Raw genomic sequence first — 23,408 nt, 5'->3', positions numbered from 1 at the left:
AATTGCTTTTGTTTGAGAACTATTGTCTGAAAATGTTTCTGACATGAAACATAAGATTTTCTGAGGTGGAACGTGATACATAGCTTATAATATACATCTGCTTTTAGTTTTGGTCTTCGTTGGAGCACACTGAGCAGTTCACAGCAACGCTATCTTTTTCAGTGTGAATAATTTAAATGAAGAAGATAAAGCTTCTATTATTTTTGATTATTTTTACATGAACTTCACTAATAGATAAAAGCCCAGGTTAGAGATATAATTGGGTATTTCAATTATCTTTCTACCCCTATCCTGTAACTTTCTGTACGGGTATTCTGAGGAGTCCAGGTGTTCTTCTCATATGTTTTTCATTTGAAAAAAACAGCCGTTTCATATGTTTTATTTCTAGCCTAAATTCTGGAGTACATATTGCCCTGATGTGAACAGAACTCCCCGTGTTTGAGCACCTACAGCTCTGTCATTGCTGAGATCTGAGTGGAAAAGCAGAACTAAAGACGACGGAGACTGATGGGGCTGGGGACCCGGTGGCTGTCGGTGGGTTGGGGAGCACCTCCCTTCGCTGGAGGGGAAGAGCCCTGAGTGTCTGAACCTGCTCTTTAACTTCTCTCAAGTTTACACTTTTTCTTGTCCTTCCTGGGATTTTTTTTTTTCCCCTTGAATTATGTCTACAGCGTTCTTTTTTTTGTGCAAGTTACTGTAAGAAACTTATTAATGTAATTCGGGTAATTCTCAGGAGTACTGCTTTCTTACTTAAGTATTCTTTAATTGACAGCTCCTGGCTTAGAACTTTCTTCAGCTTCTGATTTATAGTTCAGGCACACTTACAGTTAACTCCCCACCATGGTGTGCCTACCGTCCTTCTTCTGCTTTTCTTTTGAAGCCATTTTGTCCTTCTGATACTGATTGATACAAATTGAGCTGATTACATCATTTCGTAATTAAAGTGCAGGAGGCGATACATTCATTTTCTTCTCCTTAGGACTTTCCCTGAACGCTGCAATACTAGAACTTTTCTGTTCCTCTGTGTATAAAGCGCTCATGCCGTCGTCGCATTTGCTGCTTTTCCCATCCGTATTTCTCAAATTTAATAGGATCCTGCAGTGTACAGTAGGAGCAGTGTTTTGTTACCCTAGCAACGAGAGCCAAACTTTTAGATGTTGTTTTGCTAGTATTTTTTTAAAAAAATAAATCACTGCCAGTTATGATGTAAACATTTGCAGTTCCCCCCAGATGTCTTTTCTTTTTGGAATCAAAGTAAAATCACCTTTCTGAGGGGAAACCGAGAAATTGTTTTAGACGCTGTTAAGCACAATAACAGATGCATGTGATTCTGGTAGATCCTCAGTGATCTGCTCTTACTACTTTTAAGTGGCATATTTACTACTAGCCTCATTGGAGACGATGTACCCTCTCATCAGCACAGCGTCCAAATTGTAGTTTTAAGTTATTTATGAAAGGATTGAATGCTGTTCCTGCTGAAATTGCCTGACGACTTTAGCAGAATTACATAGTAAATGCTGAAAGTACTTCAGCGTTTATCTTGACCTTTTGTTTTAAGCATAACTAATCCCATCAGGAATTTGAGACTGGAGGATGGGACCAGCAGGGTGACATTTGAAGCCATGTTTACATTTGTTAGGCTAGCAGGGACTTGCCACATAAAAATGTAAAGGAAGACAGTCCTTTAGGACCGAGGTCTCCTCCCCCCCCCCCTGGCTATGTTATGTCACAACAAAAAATTTCCCACCAACCAGATGCTGTGTGACTCACCATTTATTATTCACTGGAATAACCTTTGCCGGTGCTGGTCAGTTGAAGGGAGTCTGGGTTGCTCATGTGTGACTTGTTTCTTGAGCTTTTGCACTCAGCAGCTACAGTTTAGTATTTTTCTCTGAACTATCCAGCCATTTCTTAATAGCACTCCGTTGTACGCTGAATAAAACCCAAAAATAACATTCTGTTGGAAAAAAAAAACATTCAAGCCAAAGGCTTCTTTAGTATGGCTCAAAATAGTGAATTATCATAGAGACATTTAATTGTCCACTCTTGAAAAATCTTCCTCTTGGAAGCCGTTCCATCGATTGTACCATACTTACTGTGAACAGTAAGCCATTTAATCACAAAATGTTGTAATTGCGTGGATTTGAATGTTATTTACTGTTCTTAGATTGAATTAACTCAAAAGATTTTGTAAGCTGTAACAGAAGGATGAGCTGAAATGCTTTATGTTTGTTTTTTTATATATATATATATATATATATGCTTGTTTGTTTGTTTTTCCCTTGCCAAAAGATTATAGGGATATATGAAATAATTTTTGGTGGGTTCATTACCCGGCAGTCACAGCTCCATATGCGTGCATGGAGCTCATATGATGTAGAACATGGGTTCTCACCAGAAAAGAAATAAAGCGATTAATTAACCAGAGCCTTGAGAAGGTGGGCACAAACTACCGAACCCATCTAATTGAGGGAGCCCTGGCACACGCAGGCACGTCACGCTGCCTTTTGTGTGACAGCTGAAATGGAGCTGCAGGGTACGGGAAGCTCTCTCTGAGGAGAGCTGTCAGGTAACCCCAGGCTGTTCTGGGAAGTTCCCCGTGGTGGGCAGTTTGTGAAGAGTGTCTTCGGACGAAAGGTGGGTCAGACGTACGAGACCACGATACGGATTTCCTTACAAGCCTCGTACTTCCTAATAGCCTCTTTAATTTGATGCAGTGAAGTTAGATGAGGTAACTCTTCTTTCCGTAACCAAGTCATTTTTACTGAAATTACATCTGCAGTTGAACTGCCAATTAATTATAATCAAGTCTTGCACGTGTGCTAGTTCAAAATGTATTTTCAATGGAAGCCTGTGTTTTGTGTTGATGTATTTTACATCATGACCTAAGCCCATGTCTGCCTGAAGCCAAAGGAGAGACCCCACTTGGCTTCCATGGGATGCGACCCCAGAGCATCTTGAGAACAGTATCTTTCTTTGCTTCGTTATCTGTTGATGGTGACAGATACTTTGCTGTCTGTCTACAGGTGATGCTGAATTAAAATACTACTGATGTAAACGTGGACTACTTACAATTAGGATTTCACATAATCTCATTCTATTTCCATCACATGATACAAAGCTTGATTTAGACTTTTATTTCTTAGTAATTAACTTTGCATCTCTTTCAGCCAGTGTAATAGTTCACAGATAAAGTTTTAATTACGCTGATTACCCTTTTGTGTTCAATACCGATGGCTTCTCCAGGGAGCTGTTAGTCTGTTGAGGGACCCCCAGCTTGCCACGGAAGAGTATGTGTGTTGACCCAGTGAAAGCGTGAGATACTTCTAACAACTGCACCTTTGCTTTAGGCATCCACTATAAATGTAGGCAGGACGCGTTTAACCTGGAGAGAGATCGTGAGCCTCATGGGTTTATTTGCATATTATGTGTTTTCCAAATACCGTATGTAGAAAAAAAATTGGGTCAGATTGCTTATTTTAGTTGGACTGTGCTTAGGAAAGGGTCAGAGAGACAGTGCTGGTGGGAGCAGGTGCTTTTTTAACAAAATACAACATGAACTGTATTAACTGGGTCTTTTTCTGCGCCTTATGTTTGTCCTGTTTATTTACCAAATTCGATATGAATGCTTTTCAAAGACTTCAGAATAATTATTTCTAAACTATTTAAAACAGAAAAAAAAAAGCTTGTATGGGGAATGTTAAGAAAGAACATGAACTTCTGCCACGCTTTCCCGTTCAGAACTTCACGCAGCGCTGTGCATCTCATTTTTCTTTGCTCAGGGCCCATGACAACATTTCACCGATATCTGCTACTCTCCGTAAAACCATAGTGCTGGAAAATATCGGCGGCTTTACTCCGTGAAGTTAGTCTCCAGAGGCGGAGGCTTGCTCCTGGGGCTCGCTGAGCCTCGCGCGCTTTTGGGGCTCTCGGAAGCAAGGCGGTGTGTCGTGAAAGGGCTTTTTGAGGGTACAGGCGGTTTATATACACTAAGCCACAATTTGCCGTCACTTATCTAGCTCCGTCCAACCGCAGCAGCCGGGAAGATGGACGTTTTTTTGTGAAGTTTGTTTAAGTAACCACAATACCTGTAGTTTGTGCTCGTGCATTTCTCCGGTTTGTGTCAAGGCGCATTAAGGGAATCTCAGAGCAGACGTTACAGAGCAGAGCTGCGCTGCGGTATATACTCCAAGTAAAAGCAGATGAAGTGGTTTATTATTTGTTATGCAAGGAAATAATGCCACTGATAAAAATGTACTCTGGAATTATTCTTTTCATTTTTCCACACTTAGCAGAGCTGAAATCGGTTTCACTTTTCATGCCTGTTAGTTTGGGGAATTTAAAGGAGGTGCTCTCGGTTATATGACTCTGTAGGGGTGTTAGTTAATGAAGTTTTGACAGATTTAAGGTCACATTTTGCATGGTTCAATTCAGCACACTTAGTAATGCACAGCAGGGAGAGTTCCTCCCTCTCTGAACTGCTATATATTAGACTTTTATATATGCTGAATTTATTTTTGTATTGGCACACTTTATGTAAGAAATAAATAGCAAATTTAGGTACAAGTTGTTGTTGGAGTAAGGAAAGGACTCCAAGTAACGCTTTATGAACTAGATCATTGACTTCAGAATGATACTTTAATCTTTAAGAGCAGTGGATCCTTTTTATATTGCTTTCAGTTCCCTTAGATCAAACATACTTTTATTTTAAGAGAAACTTACGGGGACATTAATGGGAATATATTACCTTAACATTACCAAAGCTCTTGCTGCGTGATTTTCTGCAGAACCCTTATCGTACAGCACCGCAGTATTTGTGGACAGGTGAGTGGAGCTCTGTGGGTTTGGGTGATGGAAGCTGCTAACAGGACATGTGATTCAGGGAATCAGACTTCGGTAGCTGCTTCATTGCTGCTGGGTCTCTCAGCACCCTTATTTTTTCTCTTTCCTTCTCTCCGTAGCCCAGCCCATACCTGGTACCTTGCTCAAGGGGACTTCATAGATGAATCTTTTCTTGGGCATCAGTTGCTTTGACGTTTTGATGTGACCGATCTGGGCACAGACATTCCGAAGAGTGTGATTTTTAATTCAATAAATATGCTCTGTTTAGAGGAAGTGTTTAGAAGGCAGTAAAGGAGTTTAGAAGGAAGTAAAGAATTAGAACATTAGCATACGTAATGTGGATCAGCGTTACTTATTAAAAATGGGCTATTTTTTATGAGTTTGACTGACAGTATACTGATGTGCTTTCTATTTCCGATGCGCTGTTCCAATAATTTGAAAATGTAGCCCTGTAGCAAATGATTGAAGCCAGTGTGAACTTTATTCAAAAGAATTTAGTTGATGTATTGCAAAAAGCAATTTTAGGCCTTCCAATTTTTATTTTCTGGTGTTTTCCCACAAATATCTTTGGCTAATGCTATTCAGCATTTAAATCAAAGATATGAAAGGAAATGAATAATTAGTGATGTGTAATTAAAGGCTAAGTAATGAAAGTAACAGGTCACTTTCACACTCTGACCTAGATTACTAGATATGATTGACTCAGCTTTCCTTTTAATAAAGCTAGATGCAAAGTAATGTATTTTTCTAAGAATAAATAAATAAATAAATATTCCAGAATTATTTTAGTATACCAGTGAAGGTTTGGTGGCCTGCTTGACGGACTAAAATACACTCTTTCACCTCCCAAAGGTGATTTTCCTGCAGGGAGCAATGAGAAGACATCAGAGATGGGGCAGTATGTTACATGCTCCGTGCTATTCTGTAGGCTGAAGTATTTAAAATAAAGATGGGAAAACCTCTAAAAGAGATGTTCTACTTCAAAAAGCAGTTGTGGTTTTAGTGGAAATTGCTTTGTGTAGGGGTCTTTAATTTATGCCATGTAAGACAAACTAGACAATGATTAGCCTTTTGTAAGAATAAAACAGAAAAACCTGTGAATTTCTGGAAGCTCCCTGGTGGCTGGATATGAAACGCGTTGTTGGAGTACACATTATGGCCTTGGAGGGTTTTTTTCTCTTGTGGTTATGCTGGTAAAAATGAAATTATAATCAGAACAAGTTCAGCTTGAAAAACAAAAAACTATGATGTGTAATTATTTTGGAAAAAATGTGAGTGGTATGTATTTTTCTTTTTTGCTTGATTTTAGCGTGATCTTAGTAGTTTGATGTCAGACATACAGCCGTAAATGTGAACCTTAGAAAGAAGAGAGGCCTTGTATTTTGGAGGTTTCTGCTTAAGAAAGGGTGGCCAGTAAGGGACCCTGGAGGATGGGTTACATCTGCCATGTGCTTACTCGCACCTCGGTGTGCTTCTCATCACTGATTACTGGGAGAGAAAAGCTGCATATTTTGTCTGCAGCACTGTGAGCCATCTGTCTTCCTTATCTTCTTGGGAGAGGAACTTCCAGTCTTTTATTGCTGTTCATGTTTTGAAAAGTTGGGAAGATAAAACTTAGTCCTTAAAACTCTCCTGTAATTCTAGCAAAATACTTACTGCTTGATTTTAAATACAGCACAGAAAGTATGCAGCAGTGTGTAGTGATCCTTGGTCCATACTGTATTTGTTCTGAAGAAGTACAGGTTGAATGTGAATTTATTTCTCCGCAAAGATTACACGTCATCAGGCTCTATGCATTCATACTTTATATACATGTGGGACAGATTAAATAAAGCGCAGGGGTCACCGTGGATTTCATTGAACACTGCTTGATCTTAGCGTGCTGATGACTGCTGCTTCGAGAACAGTTAGGTCAGTCCATCCTTTGCTGCCACTCCTTTTTGGCACATTAACACTTTAATTTTATTGGAACTGGATTGTAAAATCATCAAACTAACTTTGTATCAGCCAGCCTCAGATCTGAGCTTTTCAACACGGTTGACCTTGGTTAAATTGAACCGAATAGCTTGAAGAGGAAGGGGTGTAAAGTAAGAGCACGTTGCCAATTTTCCTTTGTATTTTAGTATCCTCCATACTGGACGTGTTTCCTAGTGTTGGGTCTTGCTCTGCTTCATCAAGTGAAATGAAGAACTACAAAAGACAATCTTACGGAAGAAACTCTTCGTTTCTTTCATACAGCTGCGTTCTTGTGACATTCTGGATTGTCTGTTCCAGATTCCTCAGTAAGTGCCAAGGTGACGGAGACCTTGATTAGTCTAAGCCTCTGATGGTTTTAATGGAACTCATTAATTTCTGATACTAAAACGTTTTGAGTTCTGGACCTAAATACAGAGTCTAGTGGCCCCAGGTAAACTCATCTCTAAGCTTGTAAATCCACTAAATGAGTGTTTCGTTGGCACTAAATACAGTGGATGTTTTTAGTCTTACGGCTCCATCAAGAAAGCTTTAAGACTGAAAAGAACCAGCTAGAGGGGGGTTATCTTCTTTTTTTGTGAACATGTTTATCAACAGAGCTTCTTATCACTTGAAGGAGCTGTTTTTGCTGTTTCGATATATTCATGTAATTTTGCCATTGATGAATGACAGTGTAGGAAGATGATGGGCAGGCATTTTCTTAATTTCTTGTTTTCTAGGAATCATGTAAACCCATAACCACCCTCACATTTCTGGGCCCAAACTGTTGTTTTTGCCAATCTTTTAGCTGGAGCATGTCACTGAGATCTTTCCCTTTTCCTATGCACAACTCGTTTCTTTCGTGCAACATTTGCTGAAATGGTTATTTGCTGGCTCTAAGTGTTACAGGATTTTCAGATGTGAACCTTCTATAAACAACCACTCTTTCAGTGATTCAAAACCTCATTTTTTTTTAGAAACGTCATCTTTTATTGCATTCCTGTGTTAGAAATGGGAAGAAATGATGGAAAAAAGACACCAAAATGCCAATGTGTCTTGTTTTTGAGCTTTTTATAGGTAGGCAAACATATGTGCTTGCCTAGATTAATAAAAAAGCTCACAACAGCAGTAGCAAGAATGTGTTTTAGAAGGCTCAATCTGGCAAGGACCAGACTGAGGAATGGGCTTTTTTGATAAACAAACTCCAGCTATCCCAAAACAGTTACCTATTTTTGAAGACTGGGGTCTAGAGAAATATTTTGAGTTATGGGCTTCTAGAAGAATCATTCCCAGTGATAAGTAAAATCAGCTGAGGATGTGATATGAATTGAAATATGGCTGGAAACTATGCTTGAATAATTTTGGAAGAAACTGAAGGAAAACCTTTTACATTTTAATCTTTTTTTTTCAAATTTTATTTCCTGCCCTGGCAGTTGAATGTTAAATGGGAACTATTAGTTATGGGCTAAAATGGTCTTTAAATGGAAAGGAAGGGAGCAGAGAAAGTAGCTGGTTTTCATTATTAATACTAATTTTATTATTATGTTTTATATGGCAAGCATCTCACTGAAGAAGGGACGAAAAGCAGAAATCCAGGACCTTCAGGCTCAAAAGCTCGCATGTCCCAAATCATCAAGACTTTGAAGGGAGAATGATAGAGGAGAAAAGGGGGAGAGGGGAGGGAAAAAACCCCAAGAGAAAGGCCAAGACTGAGGTCAGTGAGGTGCCACTGCAAGGGCTGCGCTCCTGCTGCAGCTGCCGTGAGGAAGCCTGGGTTGGTTAATGCACTGTGAGGGGGGATGGGACGTATGGGCACAGTGTGCTTGGGGTGGGCAGGAGGGAGCTGCCTGTCCCTTAGCTCGTTTTATCAAATCTGTCAGCTCTTGTGTGGCTCACTGAAAGCTTATGGAGCTTTCAGGAAAATAAATGTTTGGTGAAAGAGACTGTGGTTCTGTATTCACGAACAATGCCAGGAGTTCACACTTCATTTTAAACATCCGAACAAAATACTTTTCCTTCTGGTATTTCTAGCACCATTTAAAATCAGAACTGATAGAAATGCATTTATATTTCTGTCTGAAGGTGTTAGGGAACGTTCTTATTCTGTCAGGCAATGGGACTAGTGAGAGAAGGGGCTCTTTCATGCTTGCTTTTTAATTCAGGCAAGTTGTCCTCACCAGGGTCACCGTGCAGTGTGGTGATCTTTGAGGCAGCAAGGGCTGGGCCAGGTCACAAAATGTGCTTGAGAGCATTGGTGGCTTCCAAACCTTCTCCAAGGCTTACATCTCTAAGATACTTGGAAGTATCTTACAGGCGTTTCCTAAACTGTTCGGCTTTGTCTTGATAAATGTTTTTTTCGCTAGGTTTTGTATTTGGGGAAAAGCATGTATCTGTGGTTGTAACTGCAGGCTTTGAAAGAGCAGAAGAATTTCGCGAGCTGCACCATTCCAGCTGTGCAATTGCTTATGCTTGCAGTGGAAATAATTGTGCAACGTAAAGAGTGGGCTCCGGCTCCGTGAGAGCTAAAGGTCTTGTCACTGTCAAGACAAATCTTACTGCTGACAGCAAGCAATAATAGATGGCCAAATGTACTTTTTCTAAATACTCTACTAACAAAGAAAACACTTCTTGTTCTGCTTGTCCATTTTAAAGGCACTCTTTTTTAGAAAGATTAAATTTGTCTTGAACTCCCACTAGCCTGCGTTAGCTGGAGCAACACTCCATGTCAGATACCTCCGTGCTTTTGTGCCCAAGTGAAAGGGAAGGGTGACTTCAAGCTTCTTGTTCTGTGCGTGTGTTAAGAGCATGAATTAATCCATTTTCTTAGGCGCGAAGTTTACTATTTTCAGTTTAACCGTATTGCGCTACCTGTTTTGGACCAGTAAGGCAGGATGTTGGAGAAGCCCTTGTGGAATCGGGAAGAGAACTTCTTTTTCAGGGTGGGTTGTTTATTTTTTTGGTACAATTCCTTTATTTTAAGGTCAAGGACAGGTAAGAACTACAGAGTTTAGTGTTGGTTTGGAAGTGAAGCGAGCAGCCAAAGAAAAGACATATACTTGTACCTGCCCCATTTGCGAAAGGCTCTGCTACCCAGCTCCTCCACAAACCCCACGTTGTGTAAAGATGTTGATCCCTTTATGTCTTTCATTTTTGCAGCCTCGCTATAGTTTGATATAAAACTTATGACATGAACAGAGCAAAACTATTAGGCAAGGCTGATTGAAATTATAGGGCTGAAGTTAAATCCTGTTTTTATCTGGGGAAGCATGGTTATACTGATTAGAGAGCCTGTTCAATCCACTTGAATCCACTCCGTGGACTCTGTCCTTTATTATGTTTGTTTGTAACTGTCTGTCTTTCTACCAGCATGTATTTTGAGATAACTTACCCCCTGGGACCTTTCTCCCCTCTGTTAAAGGAAATGGGGATATCTGTTTTTATAAGGCACTGTGAATACCATGGAACAAAAAGGTTTTTCAAATACAAGCAGAATGCAAGGACCATAACGAAACTTGCCACTCTAATTGCCAAAGTCGGGCTTTTTCTGAACAAAACATTTAGTGCTGTTTGTGAGATGCAGAAAGGGTGACATCAGTCATAGTTCCTCAGCATAACAAACTTGTAGCGTATTTTTAAGCTAAGACAGAAGCATAATAAATTTATCATGATCCCCAGTAATGCGTAGAGAAAATGTAATTTATTGCTCTTTTTTATGTCAGTTCCGTTAGATTTTCCTATCTGGATATGCCTGAGATCATGATAAATTGTGTTATGAATATGGTGTGATTAGGTAAGCGCTATCTTTAGTAAGCTGCAGGTCATGATCGTGTCACATTTGACAGAGGCACTCAGACATACAAAGTGGGATCAAGTGTTCCAGGCTGAGCCTGAGACTGGGTTGATGCTCTGTTTGGTTTAGCAGATTAATCACAAGGTACAATGCTATTGAGGCTACAGAAACAGCTTTTTTTCCAAATCCCTTTTTTTTTAAAAAAAACCAACTAAAAAAAAGGGGGGGGTAAAGATGGCAGTTCCCCCCTTCTACTCTCATCCATTTGTATCTTAATTTCAGAAGCTGTACGGTAATTCAAATAGAAATTGCAAAACAGTAATTTTGTTCAGAGTGCTGTATATGAACTCTGCAAATATTAAGAGCAGCTTGTTGCTCATTCCTTCATTTAAAGTTCCGTCAGATGGTTTAATTTAAGACTGGGATCTTTTTCCTGTTCTTGCTTTTATTCTCATTTGTACAGTGACTGGTTATATAGCCAGTTACGCCACAACAACAAGCTAGGCAGTATTTAATGAAATCTAAGACAGCTATTAATGTTAGCGTGTATTAAGTGGAAAACATTAAGAAATCTTTTTCGACATTAGATTGTTGTTCTTTTAATTTTCAAAATCATATTTTTTCATTTCCTTCCCCCCCCAAGTGATTTTGAACACATATTAAGTAGTCTGTGCAGGATGGACGAATGGATAAAGAGAATCCTAAAGAAGCAAAATGGTTCTTAGTTTTGAAAAATGGCCCTTTCCTGGCTTCTAAGCGTCCTGACATATTTTCTAACTATAGGGAAAAATGCAAAGCTGGCAATTGGTAGAGAATAAACATACCAGTGCAACATCCAGTGTAGAGCCAATCACCTGGTGTGCAAATCCCAGATAGTCTGGCATGACGCTAGTGGAAGCGAATCCGCCTGGCTTGGCCACGCACCTTCCAGTAGTGAATACTGAAGCCCGCAGTCCCTGGGGTCTGTGTAACCAGGACGTGACAAAGAAGGAAAACCTACACCGACGGCAATGCTTACAGGGCTGGATGTCTCACCTCTCCCGTTACCAATCTGATTTTTTCAACCTATACAACTGCAAACCAAGCACAGTGTGTGCAGCTATCGCTGCTGTGGTTTGGAGCGCAACTAATCTTAACTAAACTGGTTTTAATCTGGCTAGCTGGGGGGAACGGAGCGGCAGCAATCACTGTGTGACCTCGGCAATGGAAATTCGTAAATACCTGGGTCTGCCAGCCCCTGCTGATGTTGGCACGTTGTCCATTTTACCTCTGTGAAAACTAGCTCAGCTTCGTCATTACATCCTATAAAATGCTTCCCACTTCTTTGTGAAGGAAAGAGGAATTACAAGTAGTTTATCCGGCTGGAAGACACAATAGGAAAACATAACCGTTTACATGAAACCAACAGGGAAGTGTAATTTGACAGTGAAAAAGTATTTTATGCAAGTACTGTTGGGGTTTGGGGTTTGGTTTTTTGGGTGTTTTTGGGGTTTGTGGGGGTTTTTGGTGTGAGGTGTTTTTTTTTTTTGGTAGGCAGGATGGTAGAGGTAGGTTATCACTAGGGATCAAATAGGTTTGTTACAACACATAACAGAGTTACTTCATCTTCTCCAGAGTGTTTGCTGTAAAAGGGAGTTCTGCAGTGCACTGGAAGGTGTGCAGTTGAGAACATACAATAAAAGAGGAAAGCTGGTGTACTATTTAGGCTTCTTTATTGTAAAACTGTACGTGAGAATGATGGTCTTGTTCAGTCACTTACAGTGGTTCCGAAGTTTGTAGTTCAGAAATAAATGAGAAAAAGTACATTTAACTTGCAGGTAATCGATAGGACAGACTGTGACGTGGTTCCGACATTATGTATCGTATAGTTCCAAAACAAATACTCTAGCACGAGAGGATTTTGCTTACTTCTGTAAAAACAAAATGTAGCATCCTTCTGCAGTTTGATGTTGACGGTATCTCAGAACACCCAAGATCCCTATAAAATCCTGACAACACCCCTTAAGGTCATTTATGGAGGTCACCTCTCTTTGCCTCCCACACTCTCTAGAGAATTCTAGCCTACCCACTCCTTCATGGCCACCCACCCGCAGATCAGCTGAGAAATCATACTTTGTTAAGAAAAACCTTTGTTAAGAATGTTATTTTTTGTTCTTTGTCCTCTCTTCATTTGAAAGATGTCTTTTATTTTCTGCAGTTCAAGTACCATATTTTAGAAATACACCATTCGCAGCATATAGAAAGTAAAACTGAATATGTGTTTTAGCTGAATTTAAAAAATGAGATTGGTGACATGTCGTTGTTTACAAACATGTATTTTATTCTGATGCGTGTTTCAAGAAGTAAATTAAAAGTAGTCTCATCACAAGAACATTTCTAAGCAAGCACTTATAGAATCAACTGCTCTTTGGTTTTTAAAGCCTGGAGGGGACTTACAGTCTTCACCAGTCAAATGCAAATATGTTCAGAGTCAGCATTAATCAGCAGTAATTCTTAAATCTACACCTTTCTATGCGATAGGAATATAAACATGACTGTAAGAAATTGTCAAAAGTTGAATGCCTTTGGGTGCGAGGAGGAGTATCTTGGATCTGTGCCAGTTTATGTAACAGCAAAAGCATTACTCAGTGATACTGTTATGTGCTATTGACGTTATCATACTCTTGGTGTAACCTGCGCTCTCTGTCCCACTTAGCCCGTGCAATAATCATTAACAGAATTACGAATCTCATAAGGCAAAATGCGGCAAGCATCTAGTATGGGAATCGTTCCATATGTGTACCATGTCCTCTTGGAAACCCACATGATTTAAAGCAACTGTTAGCGATAGACAAGTTTTCTTGTGTTTCTTTTTAATAGTCTTTGGGTTTGCATCTGTTTTAAGTTAAATGGTTCATAATGCATTTCTGATTATGGTTGTTTACAAGCTGCTTTCTCTGTTGCTTTCCCTGCAGGTGTTGCAGGGCGCTCAGCTGATAGCTGTTGCTTCTGCTGAGCCTGCATCAGGGGGTGTTGATGGATCTCCGCTCCAAGGGAGTGATATCCAAGTCCAATATGTGCAGCTGACACCAGTGACAGACCACTCTGCGACTAATCAAGTATGTATACATATCTTTTTGCCATTTGAAAGTGCTTAACTGGATAGAAACATCTGTCAGATGAACTATATATCTAGCCATGAATGCTGCAGTCCCAATGAGTTTACAATCCTTTTTCCAAACAGGCTTTAAAAAAAATTTATAATAAGAAACATAATTTTGTTAAAGGTATAAATGGTCTTTGACTATTCCTGCTTCTATGTTCTTGCTCAATGCCTCTAGAGAATAGTTATTTTGGTCATCATTGCTTTTCTGCATCCTTGAAGGCTGAGAGCCACGTTAAAGGACAGGGCAAAAACTGGCTCAGAATCTATCCAAGAAGTATTTTTCAGGCTGAGGTTTCTCTTCAAAACGTTACTCCCTTTCTGACAGCAGTTTTCCAGTTATTTTGATCAAGAGGCTGGATTTCCCGCAGAAGTCACAATGTTAGCAATTGTAAGTGAACACTTGATCCTCTCAGTTACAGTGGAGGAATATTTTTTTTTTTCCTTTTGAAATCAGTTTGAACAGTCTTGTATCTGAGTCTAGAAAAAGTTTCTCATCGGCTTGAAGCTGTGACTGGTGACAGCACAAGAATGCTGACTTAAAACAGTTGTAAGAAGTATTTCTGAAGATGGTTTGCACATTCTTCTGTGAACCCCACTTGGTGAGCGTCTTCTCTAGAGAATGCCAAGTGATTGTGAAAAATAAGCTGCTGCCTGCGAGCCAAAATATAACGGTATCCTTAGCAGCCAATATTTGAGGGGATTTTTGTCTGATACATGCCCAGTTTTGTAGAGAATTCTGATCTGGCTACAAACATTTAGATATTGAGTCTCCTTGCAGGGAGGGAGGCAGGAAATCGCATAAGGAATCACGGGAATCACGTCCAGACTTTGCATGTGTGAAACTCAAGTGCTCAGTGCTGCTTCCATGGGCAAGGCAATCTGCAGGTCACTTCGATACACGAAGTTAGAGCACGTTAGTTATCCCAGCGGCAAAGGGCCTTGGACAAAAGCTGGGGCCGTGTTGGATGTTGCCCAAGTGCCACCTGCACTGGTTGGTGCCGGTGGGAAAGCCAGAACTCCAAACTCTCTTAGTTGCTCTGGTCCACACTGGCTCCCCACCTGGATGCTACAAAACGCTTTTCAGAAAAATCGTGCTTCCCGGCAAAAAGCATCGGACTACGGTGTCCGGGTGTGCTGTGCTGCAAGGCGACGGTCCGGTTGTCTGTCCGCTGATCTTCCTGTGCAGATGAGCCCTTAATAGTAATTTTTCCCTCTCTTTGGCTTTGTCTCTGAATTAACCTTCTCGATATTTTATTTATAGTCATTTGTAATAGTACACCTGACAATTAGAGTGTGGCTACAGGGAATTATGCCGTATTTCTTTCAAGTCCTCAAGTACAGCGGGTCCCGTGCAATTAATAAAGCACATAGACATCGGGTAGGGGGAGATGGTTCCCATGGTGCTGTCCTCACCCCAGGCCTGGGAAGTTCTCAAGTTCACCTCTCTCAGACTTCGTCCTGGGTCTGTTCCTCGTGCCCTTCCTGGCTAGCACCTCGTGCAGGGCAGGGGGTGAGTCAGGAACCATCTCCCACACAGCTGGCAGCCACCGGAGGAGTTACTTTTCTCTTCAGGGACACTTTGCACCATGTTAGGTTTTAATATTGTGGTTAACCACAGGGATTTATACAAAGCTGAAGAGAAGCAGAAAAGGAATGTGAAATAAGAAGAGTATGAAAGGAAAAACAGACAAGACTAGAAACAAGTTTGCCATAAATATTTCCTCAGTTTACACAAACTGAAAACTAAGGATCTGTTAATGAATTGGAGAAACCAACTTGGTATTTACATTACTCTGAGTTATATGGATAGTTCAATAGCTTTTTTTTGGCTAAAGTTATGGAATAGTCCTGCATGATCTTAGAAAGATCTGTTATCTGAAAAGAAGAATCTTATCTGAAGGGAGAACCCTCTCGGTGAGGCTGTAGTGACACTTTAATCTGTTTTCTTTGGCTTTTAGTCAGGGTACTGAGAGGTTTCAGTGATTTTGTATCTATTTATCAATCAAAGCTTATAAAAGTGGAGTTTATTATCCACCTGATTTTGATGCTGTGCCCTACGCAAATTACATGTTTCAGACATCACAAGTGTGAATTTATTTTATGTCTGAAAACACTGTACCGGTTTTTGTACCGTTATTCTTGAAAGCCATGCCTTTGAAAGCAATCCCACATGAAAGCTGAAGGTAGGAGTGAGGCTGTTCGAAATGAATCCCTTCTGTGACTTCAGCTGAAGCAGACAGCAATATCCACTTCACTTTAGTATTTTCAACGTATTCAAGCACGATTTTGCATTTGCAAATTAGCTGTAGACAGAAGTATTAATAGTTTGGATTCTGATAGTTCTTTAGTGACTCTTAAGCCACATATATAAACACAAACTTAATATACGAACAGTGTTTTGCTGGCATAAAATTGCAAGTTCTTGTTCCGTGGGAGGAGGCGTGGTTTGAAATCAGATGCATTTTGGAGATGTAGGTTTAGTTGGCTTGTTTTCATGTCTCAATAGTGTTCTTACTTAGAGCAGATTGCAAAATTCAGAAATACAGAATATGCTGATGTCAAAGAATATTTGGATTAATTCTGTGCTCAAATTCATATGCTGGTGGTAAACACTGTTAGATTTGGAAAAAAACCCATAATTCCAGATCTAAAGTGTGCTTCTAATCTGGTTGGGCGCTCTTCTGCTTTTGCTCTGAATCTTGGATAAATACTCAGTACTGCTGTTGATAATTGTATTACTTCAATACAGTTTTCCCCTAATGAGAAAGAAAACTTCAGTGGTCCCTTACCTGCTATCAGATTTAGCAATCTGATAGAATTATTCACCACTTTGGCACTAATTTATTGAACAATTAAGTAAACACCAAATTACCTATGAAGTTGAACAGGAAAAAAATCTTGTACCTGTGTGCGATCGCTGGCAACAAGGCAGAGAGATGAAGAGAAGTAATTTGACAACAAAACCTTAATTTAGGAGCCATGCTTTATGATTTTGAACCTCCAAGTACTTTCATTCGAATAAATCCGTTGTGCCTGTATAGTAGAACGTAAAGGATGGGAAATCCGGTTGAGTTTCCACCCTTGTGTCTTTGTGGATCATCTTGTAGATGCTAGGCAGAGAGCGTAAAGCAGGGCTTCAAGTAAGACTTTTTCATAACAGAAGTACTGCCACAGAAATAATTCTGTATCCAGAGTGTTACATAAAGCATCTATTAGATGTATTTATGGAGGGAAAATCCATCAAGGGCAGATCTCTGGAATCTGTGGGAGTGTACAGGAAAATACCATTAAATGCTTGCCCTTTCCTTGTAGTTTATCTATGCTTGTGACATTGGCTGCTATCAGGGGAAGGCTTACTGGGTGTGATGGACTTTATCCAAGCCAATACAGCTGTTCTTAAATGCTATTCATCTTATAGCTCTAAAGACGGAGTTTGTTTCATAATCTAGTTTTCCTTACTCCAGCTAACTTGGCTAAAAGGGCAGCTTGCTATGGGATTATCCTTTCACAGCATAGACTACTGGTAGGCAGTAATTTAATTTTTAAGGTGACTTCCTTTGACAACAGGAGTCAGTTGTGTTTACTTCAGATTCTTACACGGAGGACTCTTTTTGCTTGGACACTGAGTTGAATCAGACCTGTACGAAGAATTATATTTGAGAAAAAAGTTCACTATAGTAATGCTGTTCTCATTTTACACAAAACAGAGAAAGACTGCAGTGGGTCAAGTCAGCAGTTTTAGGCTGTGTCCTGCATCAGCTGGGGAAAGTCCGAGCACAGGGCAAACAGGTCATTTTACTCCTCTTACCTAGAATAGTTCTGTCACTCTGGGACTTTCTACTTTCTTTTCTGTGATGACCCTTGGGGGAGTTTAGTTCCGTAACACTGTTCAGCTCTGTGCCCCCGAGCTGTCAGTACGTACATGGTGCTGGGACAAGTCCTTCCGCAGCTTCGGCATGTGTTCTGCCAGGCACGGGGTTTTATTTTGTTTCTTTTTAGGGCTGGTTCTTTTTTGGGAAGAGAGAGGGAATAATTGTTGTCTATTTGCTCTTTTTGTGCCACTCATGGTCTTAAAGATCCTTATCATGATTCCATTATTTCAGCCGTCTCTTTCCAGTCTGAAGGGCATTAGTCTGCTTAGACTTCATGTGGACTCTGTGGTTTTTTTGGTGTATTTTTATGAGTGTATTCCCATTTTGACTCTGTCATAGAGCTGGTATCCATGCAGATTTTGCACTGGTTTATACAAGAACTTTATATTAGTATGATATGTTCACATTCCCTTGGCTGCAGCAATGGAAAGCACTTTTGCATCGATTTACTGATTTCATGTTTCCTTTTGCAGGGCAGCGATACCCTTCAGTCAGCAATCCAGCCAGAAATGCAGATAGAACACGGAGCAATACAAATTCAATAAGAGAATTGTGAAAAGCCGTGTCAACCAAGATGTCAGCAAACCACAGTCAGAAGTTAAGCGCTGTAGTCTTCGTGCGACAACAGGAGAAGGGAAATGCCTGTTAGACTAATAGTGACACCTTGAACATCTCCTGCAAATAGCAGAGTTCTGATGATCTATCTGGTTGTCCTCACCTGGAATAAATCAGGACCCAGTTACTTAAGCTGGAGCTATGTCACTGCATCCATCAGCTGAGGATGTGGCCGTCAGAAAAAAAATAAATGGCCAGCCCTTAGGTACACTTAAAGAGGAAAAAATGTAATGAATCAAACTGTGAGACTAAATTAATGTTTCATCCTGTTCATTTCTTCTGTGAAATACGCCTTTTGAATGTCTGCAGATATCTTAGGAAGGGTATTGCTGCTTTGCAATACCTGCTTTACCACCTATAGAAGATCAAGAGCTCAAATATTTTTCACTGTTTAAACAGCTTTTTTTTATTTGCTATGGTGTTTATAACAAAAATGGAAAATATTTAAAAAAAGGAAAATCCCATAACTGCAAGTATTAGCCTTTTGCTGGTGTTTTCTGTTCAGTGTAATGAAAACTGTATTTGCAGAAGACTAACAATTTTGTTCGTACTGTTGCTTAACTACTTTTCTAGGGGAAAATGCTTTTAATGCTGTAATTATGCATTTCTAATGAAAAATAAATGTGTATTTATGAATAGTGCAGCTCTAAGTTGCTCTCTGCTTCAGGAATGAATACGGTTTGACTGGACTGTGCTGTGGGAGAGTAGTTCTGCAGTATTAGAAGACAGATGCTATCTGGCAAGCTCTGCTGTCAAACTGAGAAGGAAGATTAAGTCTGTAAGGAAGATATCGATCTTAGATCATGCAATTATCTAAATTTCCAGTGCAAGAAAAATGTGATAGTTAAGCTTTTGAGTCTGCAAATCCTATTTTGTACAATGAATTTATGCTTTTTTTTTTTTATGTGAACAATTCTTCTGAGCTGTTTCCCTTTTAGTTCCACCTGCCTCCTTTGTCCAGCAGTGGCAGTACCTCAGTTTGGGATTCATCCGTAAAAAGCCGGGCTGCAAAAGTGTGATACCTATCTTGTTAGCAACAGCAAGGTGAAATCCTCTCGCCACCGAAACCTATGGGACATTTGATACCTCTTTCAAGAAAGCTACATTTTCATATTTGCTGAGTTTCAATGGAAAGGATACGTTTGCTATAACCTGATTATCTTTATGTGCACGTTTTAGAAAAATAGTTACTGGGGGAGGCATTGCTTTGTATTTGTTTTTCAGCTGACTTGCTATATGGTTATTGTCAATATAGGGCTCATAAAGCATTTAATGTGTTAATGAATGAGACATAGCCACAAATTCTAGATGGTTGAATTCAAGATAACTTTTTTTTTTTTTTTTTTTAAATGAAAGAAGGGGTTAAGCACACCCAGTTTCTGGGATTGTTGTCCCTGGTAAGTATTATACTTTATGTAAATTCCTACTTCACTTTAGGCTATTTCTTGACGCACGAGTACAATCCAAACTGAACCACAGCCTATTGAATACAATGTTTGCAACAGGCCAAGAATTTGGCTACTCTTCAGTTTCTTTTTTTAATAGTCTTTCTCAGAGTGGGTAATGTTTGAAGAGCCTGGCATCCAAACAGAAGCCTAAAAATAAAGCGAGGCCTGTACATTTTAGCATGGCTGTTTAATAATAATTTATCACTTGGAAATGACAGTGAGAAAGCTGGGATAGCAAAGCCACTGTGTGCTGCCACATACCACCGTCTTGCTATATTTGTATTGGCCACAGCAGCTTTCTTGTCATCTTCAGAAAATTTTAATCTTACCCGGCTTTTCTTCTCTGTCCTGGGTATCTTCTCCTTTTGAGCGGAACACAACGTGCATTTGAACTGTAGGGTATCTGTCTCTGTTTCACGGTGCAATTAAGAATTCTGTTCTCTTCACGTTTTTCAGCTCAGGTACAAGATGAAATTGAGTTCAGGAGAGGTTTCCTTTAGCCGCTAGCCTGCTGCATGCTAAAAGTGAATGCACAGGCGTGTCGAGCAGTGAAGTAGCATTCACTAGATTACAAGAGAGTGGAATCTACTTCATCAGTGTGGAACAGAGATTTGAATCAATTGAAATAGGTAAGGAGCACAGCTTAGTAAGATCCTCCACTGCATTCAAATGTTAAGACTGCGTGTTCCTCAAGATTTGAATGTTTCTCAGTGTTACGTCAACGTTTACGTTGGTCTAAGCTGTGTCACACTATGTTTATACTTAAGAGAGAAGAGGCTTCAACGTTGAGCCAGGTATTCCTATGAGTAATCCTTGTCCCTGTTCCCTTTCTGTAGATTTTGTGTCCTTGAAGGATTTATGTCCTTGTCCAGGGAGGAAATGTCTTCAGGAATGTTTTGTGTGTTCTCTAGACGTCGCAGGGTGGGTAAGGTACAAAGTAAGTAATTCCTGAGAAGGGTAATTTTCAGGAATGAATTCCCTTCTAGGAAACGCTTGTGACTGTGAAGAGTCTGAGGTTCTGTGCGAGGGTGAAGAGTGTGTTCGTGCAGAGAGTGTCGTGTAACAGTAACATATCAACATAACAGTAAGAAATCCGAAAAGTATTACAAGATAACTCAAGGAGTTAAAATCTTGCGGGGGTACTGCGGGCTTTGCTGGCGTTCTGCTCAGGTGCCTTGGTGGTGTTCCACCGTGGATGTACTTCTACCCTCGAACACTGTTTGACAGTTTTCAGTAGGTCAGCTGGAAATGCATTCTCATTGTGCCTGCTGCTGTTATTCACAGCCTCTGCCTTTAAAATGGCAAGGTTCAAACCTTCTGACATCCTTGGGTTTAAGTGTTCTTTTTCTCCTGATGCTGCTTTTGTTCAAGAGGCAGAGATGGAGAACATATGACCAAGAGTCTTCAGGGGGACGTTTTGTCTAAGGTTAGACTAGGATCAGCTGCATGCTTTATTTGTAATTCATCTTGTGACCTGCAGAACGCCGTTTTCATGGGTTTGATTTTGTTGTGTGCAATAATGTGTAGTTAGGCAGGCAGGCTTTGGGGGAGAGGAGCCTCTGGTTATCCTGCTCGGCATCACTGGTTATTTTTGATACCAAGTTCACTGTAGCCAGGACCTCACCGTTAATCTTGGTGTTGTACTAAAGTTTTTGACATGCAGTTATGGCTGCACAAGGCGGCATGGTACCATTATAATGACCTTTCAGATCATTTAATCTTGAATCCCACCTGAAAGAACATCCATCTCATAAATTCTTAAGGGCTTCTGTGGTCCCGATGTAAAAACTAATCAAACTTCTATGCTTTGATGGATTGTACTAAAAATTGGTTTAAAACCAGTGAAGGATGTGGGTTATTTCTTTGCTGTTTTTCTTTCTTCCATTCCTTGTTAGTTTTACATATTTTGTCTTGCAAAACAAAACTGTAAAAATGAGCACCCTTCTGTGACCCAAATAAACTGGAATGCCTTCGTTAGCTGCATTTTTAGGCATTTCATTATTGACAGTTTGCCTATAAAGCAAGGAATGCTGGCCAAAATGTTGCTCTAGTGTTTGTCTCAGTCATGGAGACCCTGGCATGTGTACGGGTGTGCTCTGGTGGCCCTGTGCTTTATTGTCTGCCTCACAGAACTGCTGTGGTTTCACGTTAGAAAATACAGTGAGAAAACCAATATCTTCCAAACAAAAAAAAAGGCCCAGATCACCGTGGCACAAACTTATGTTGGCAATCAGTATTCCTCCTGAATTCCTAATTATCTAAGTACTGAAAATTTAGAGCCCAAACTGTAATTCAACAAAAACTGTTTCCCATTATCGACAATAAGAATGTTCCTTTCATTTACTGCAATCCCAAAGCGCTTCTGTAAGCGCTGCTGATTTAGATGAGTGCTCAACAGTCAAACCTCATTTCCTTCAATAAAGCCAGGAATAAGAAAGTCATTCAGTTAGAGTGGTGCCTGGGGTAAACGGAGAGTGCTTTTTTAGGGTGCTGGTACAAATGGACATGATTTTTCTGCTAAACAAGGTTCGACATCTTTAGAGGCTGTTTTATACCCCAAATACAGGAGTAACAGACGGTGCAGCAGGTGGGGGCAGAAGAGTGGTGCGGAGCTGAAGCTGTACCGAAGGGTGTGGGATGCGATTGCCCACGTACAGTTTGGCCAGGGCAAGGGGTTAACGCTCCTTCCCCTTCAAAAGGTGCCAGGGGATTTTTAATCGGGTCTTGTTCTTCGGTATGACGAATCAGGTGGAAACTGGATGAAAACCCTTTTTTCCTCATCTACAACTTCACAGAGCAAATGTCTCCTTTGACTTTTTTGCTGTTGTCTAAATTTACGTAACTTCAACTTTTGAAAACTTTCTCATGTTTGTTTCCTGTTCAGTTTTTCTAAATTTACACTTTACAAATGAAAGATGTCCTTCAATGGTATTTAATAAAATTTTGTATTTTGGGCAGAAAATTATATTTTAAGGTTTCATCAGTATGGATATTTTTAATTCACCTATAGGCTGGGAAAAGTTCTGTAGTTGTTCCGGTCCCTCAGGTTAATCTGTGGTTTTGAGTGTTTAAACCGTCCCATTTCATCTCTGTCCATCAGCTCAGGTTGAGCGTGAGACTGTATGTTATATAATCTTTCAGTACATGTTTCATTTCAGATTTTTTTTATACTAGTTAAAGGAAGGTGAATGTGGTTGTGAAACAGATCAACAAAAGCCTGGGTGGAAAGCTAACTTTCGCCTGACATCTCTGCATGCTGTGCTGTGATGCCAGCTGTAAGGACAGACTCGTCATTGTCCCTCACTGTGCCACGACCTGGACATTTGCGGTATTTAATTTGAAAATAATAATTATCACTGTTTTCCATGCTGGTTCCCTGCTTTTCTGAAGGAGGGAGTCTTTAGGATTTCTGTTTTCAAGATGCACGGGGGTTTGCTTGCCAAGCTGTTGGGTGCATCATATCAGGATCTGAGAATTGAAGCAAATACACTGAAATCAAATGGGCTTTACTCTTTTGTTATTACCACAGGGAAGACAAATTTCCTGTATTTATATTTAAAATAATTTAATTCTTAATTGATGAACTATATATTAAATTTACCATTTGGCTTTCTGGGTAAAGCAGGAAAAAAAAAAAATTGGGAGCTGGCCAGCACCATTTGACTAGCTGAAAGGTGCACTTCAGCTTGCTTGGTGTGGGTGTGTGTGTCTGTATATACATAGATAAACACATATAAATATAT

At 40.0% G+C, this 23,408-nt stretch overlaps 1 protein-coding gene across 6 annotated transcripts in view; it reads left to right on the top strand.

The window, feature by feature from the left end:
• BANP (BTG3 associated nuclear protein) overlaps positions 1–18,855 on the top strand; it is a 152,533-nt gene extending 133,678 nt beyond the window's left edge. For 5 of the 6 annotated variants that reach the window (XM_080410658.1, XM_080410657.1, XM_080410656.1 and 2 more), the window contains 2 exons: positions 13,540–13,683; positions 18,076–18,855. In XM_080410658.1, the coding sequence (XP_080266784.1) occupies positions 13,540–13,683; positions 18,076–18,147 (216 nt within the window). In that variant the 3' untranslated portion in view covers positions 18,148–18,855. Of the gene's footprint in view, positions 1–388; positions 9,017–13,539; positions 13,684–18,075 lie in introns of those variants that run through there. The other variant, XM_080410659.1, reaches the window with a different exon arrangement.
• Positions 18,856–23,408: the final 4,553 nt, after the last annotated feature.

The sequence above is a fragment of the Falco punctatus genome (genome assembly GCF_963210335.1).
Source record: "Falco punctatus genome assembly, chromosome: 14".
Taxonomy (NCBI): domain Eukaryota; kingdom Metazoa; phylum Chordata; class Aves; order Falconiformes; family Falconidae; genus Falco; species Falco punctatus.
Note: the sequence above shows the minus strand (reverse complement) of the source record. Positions and strands in the feature narration are given on the sequence as shown.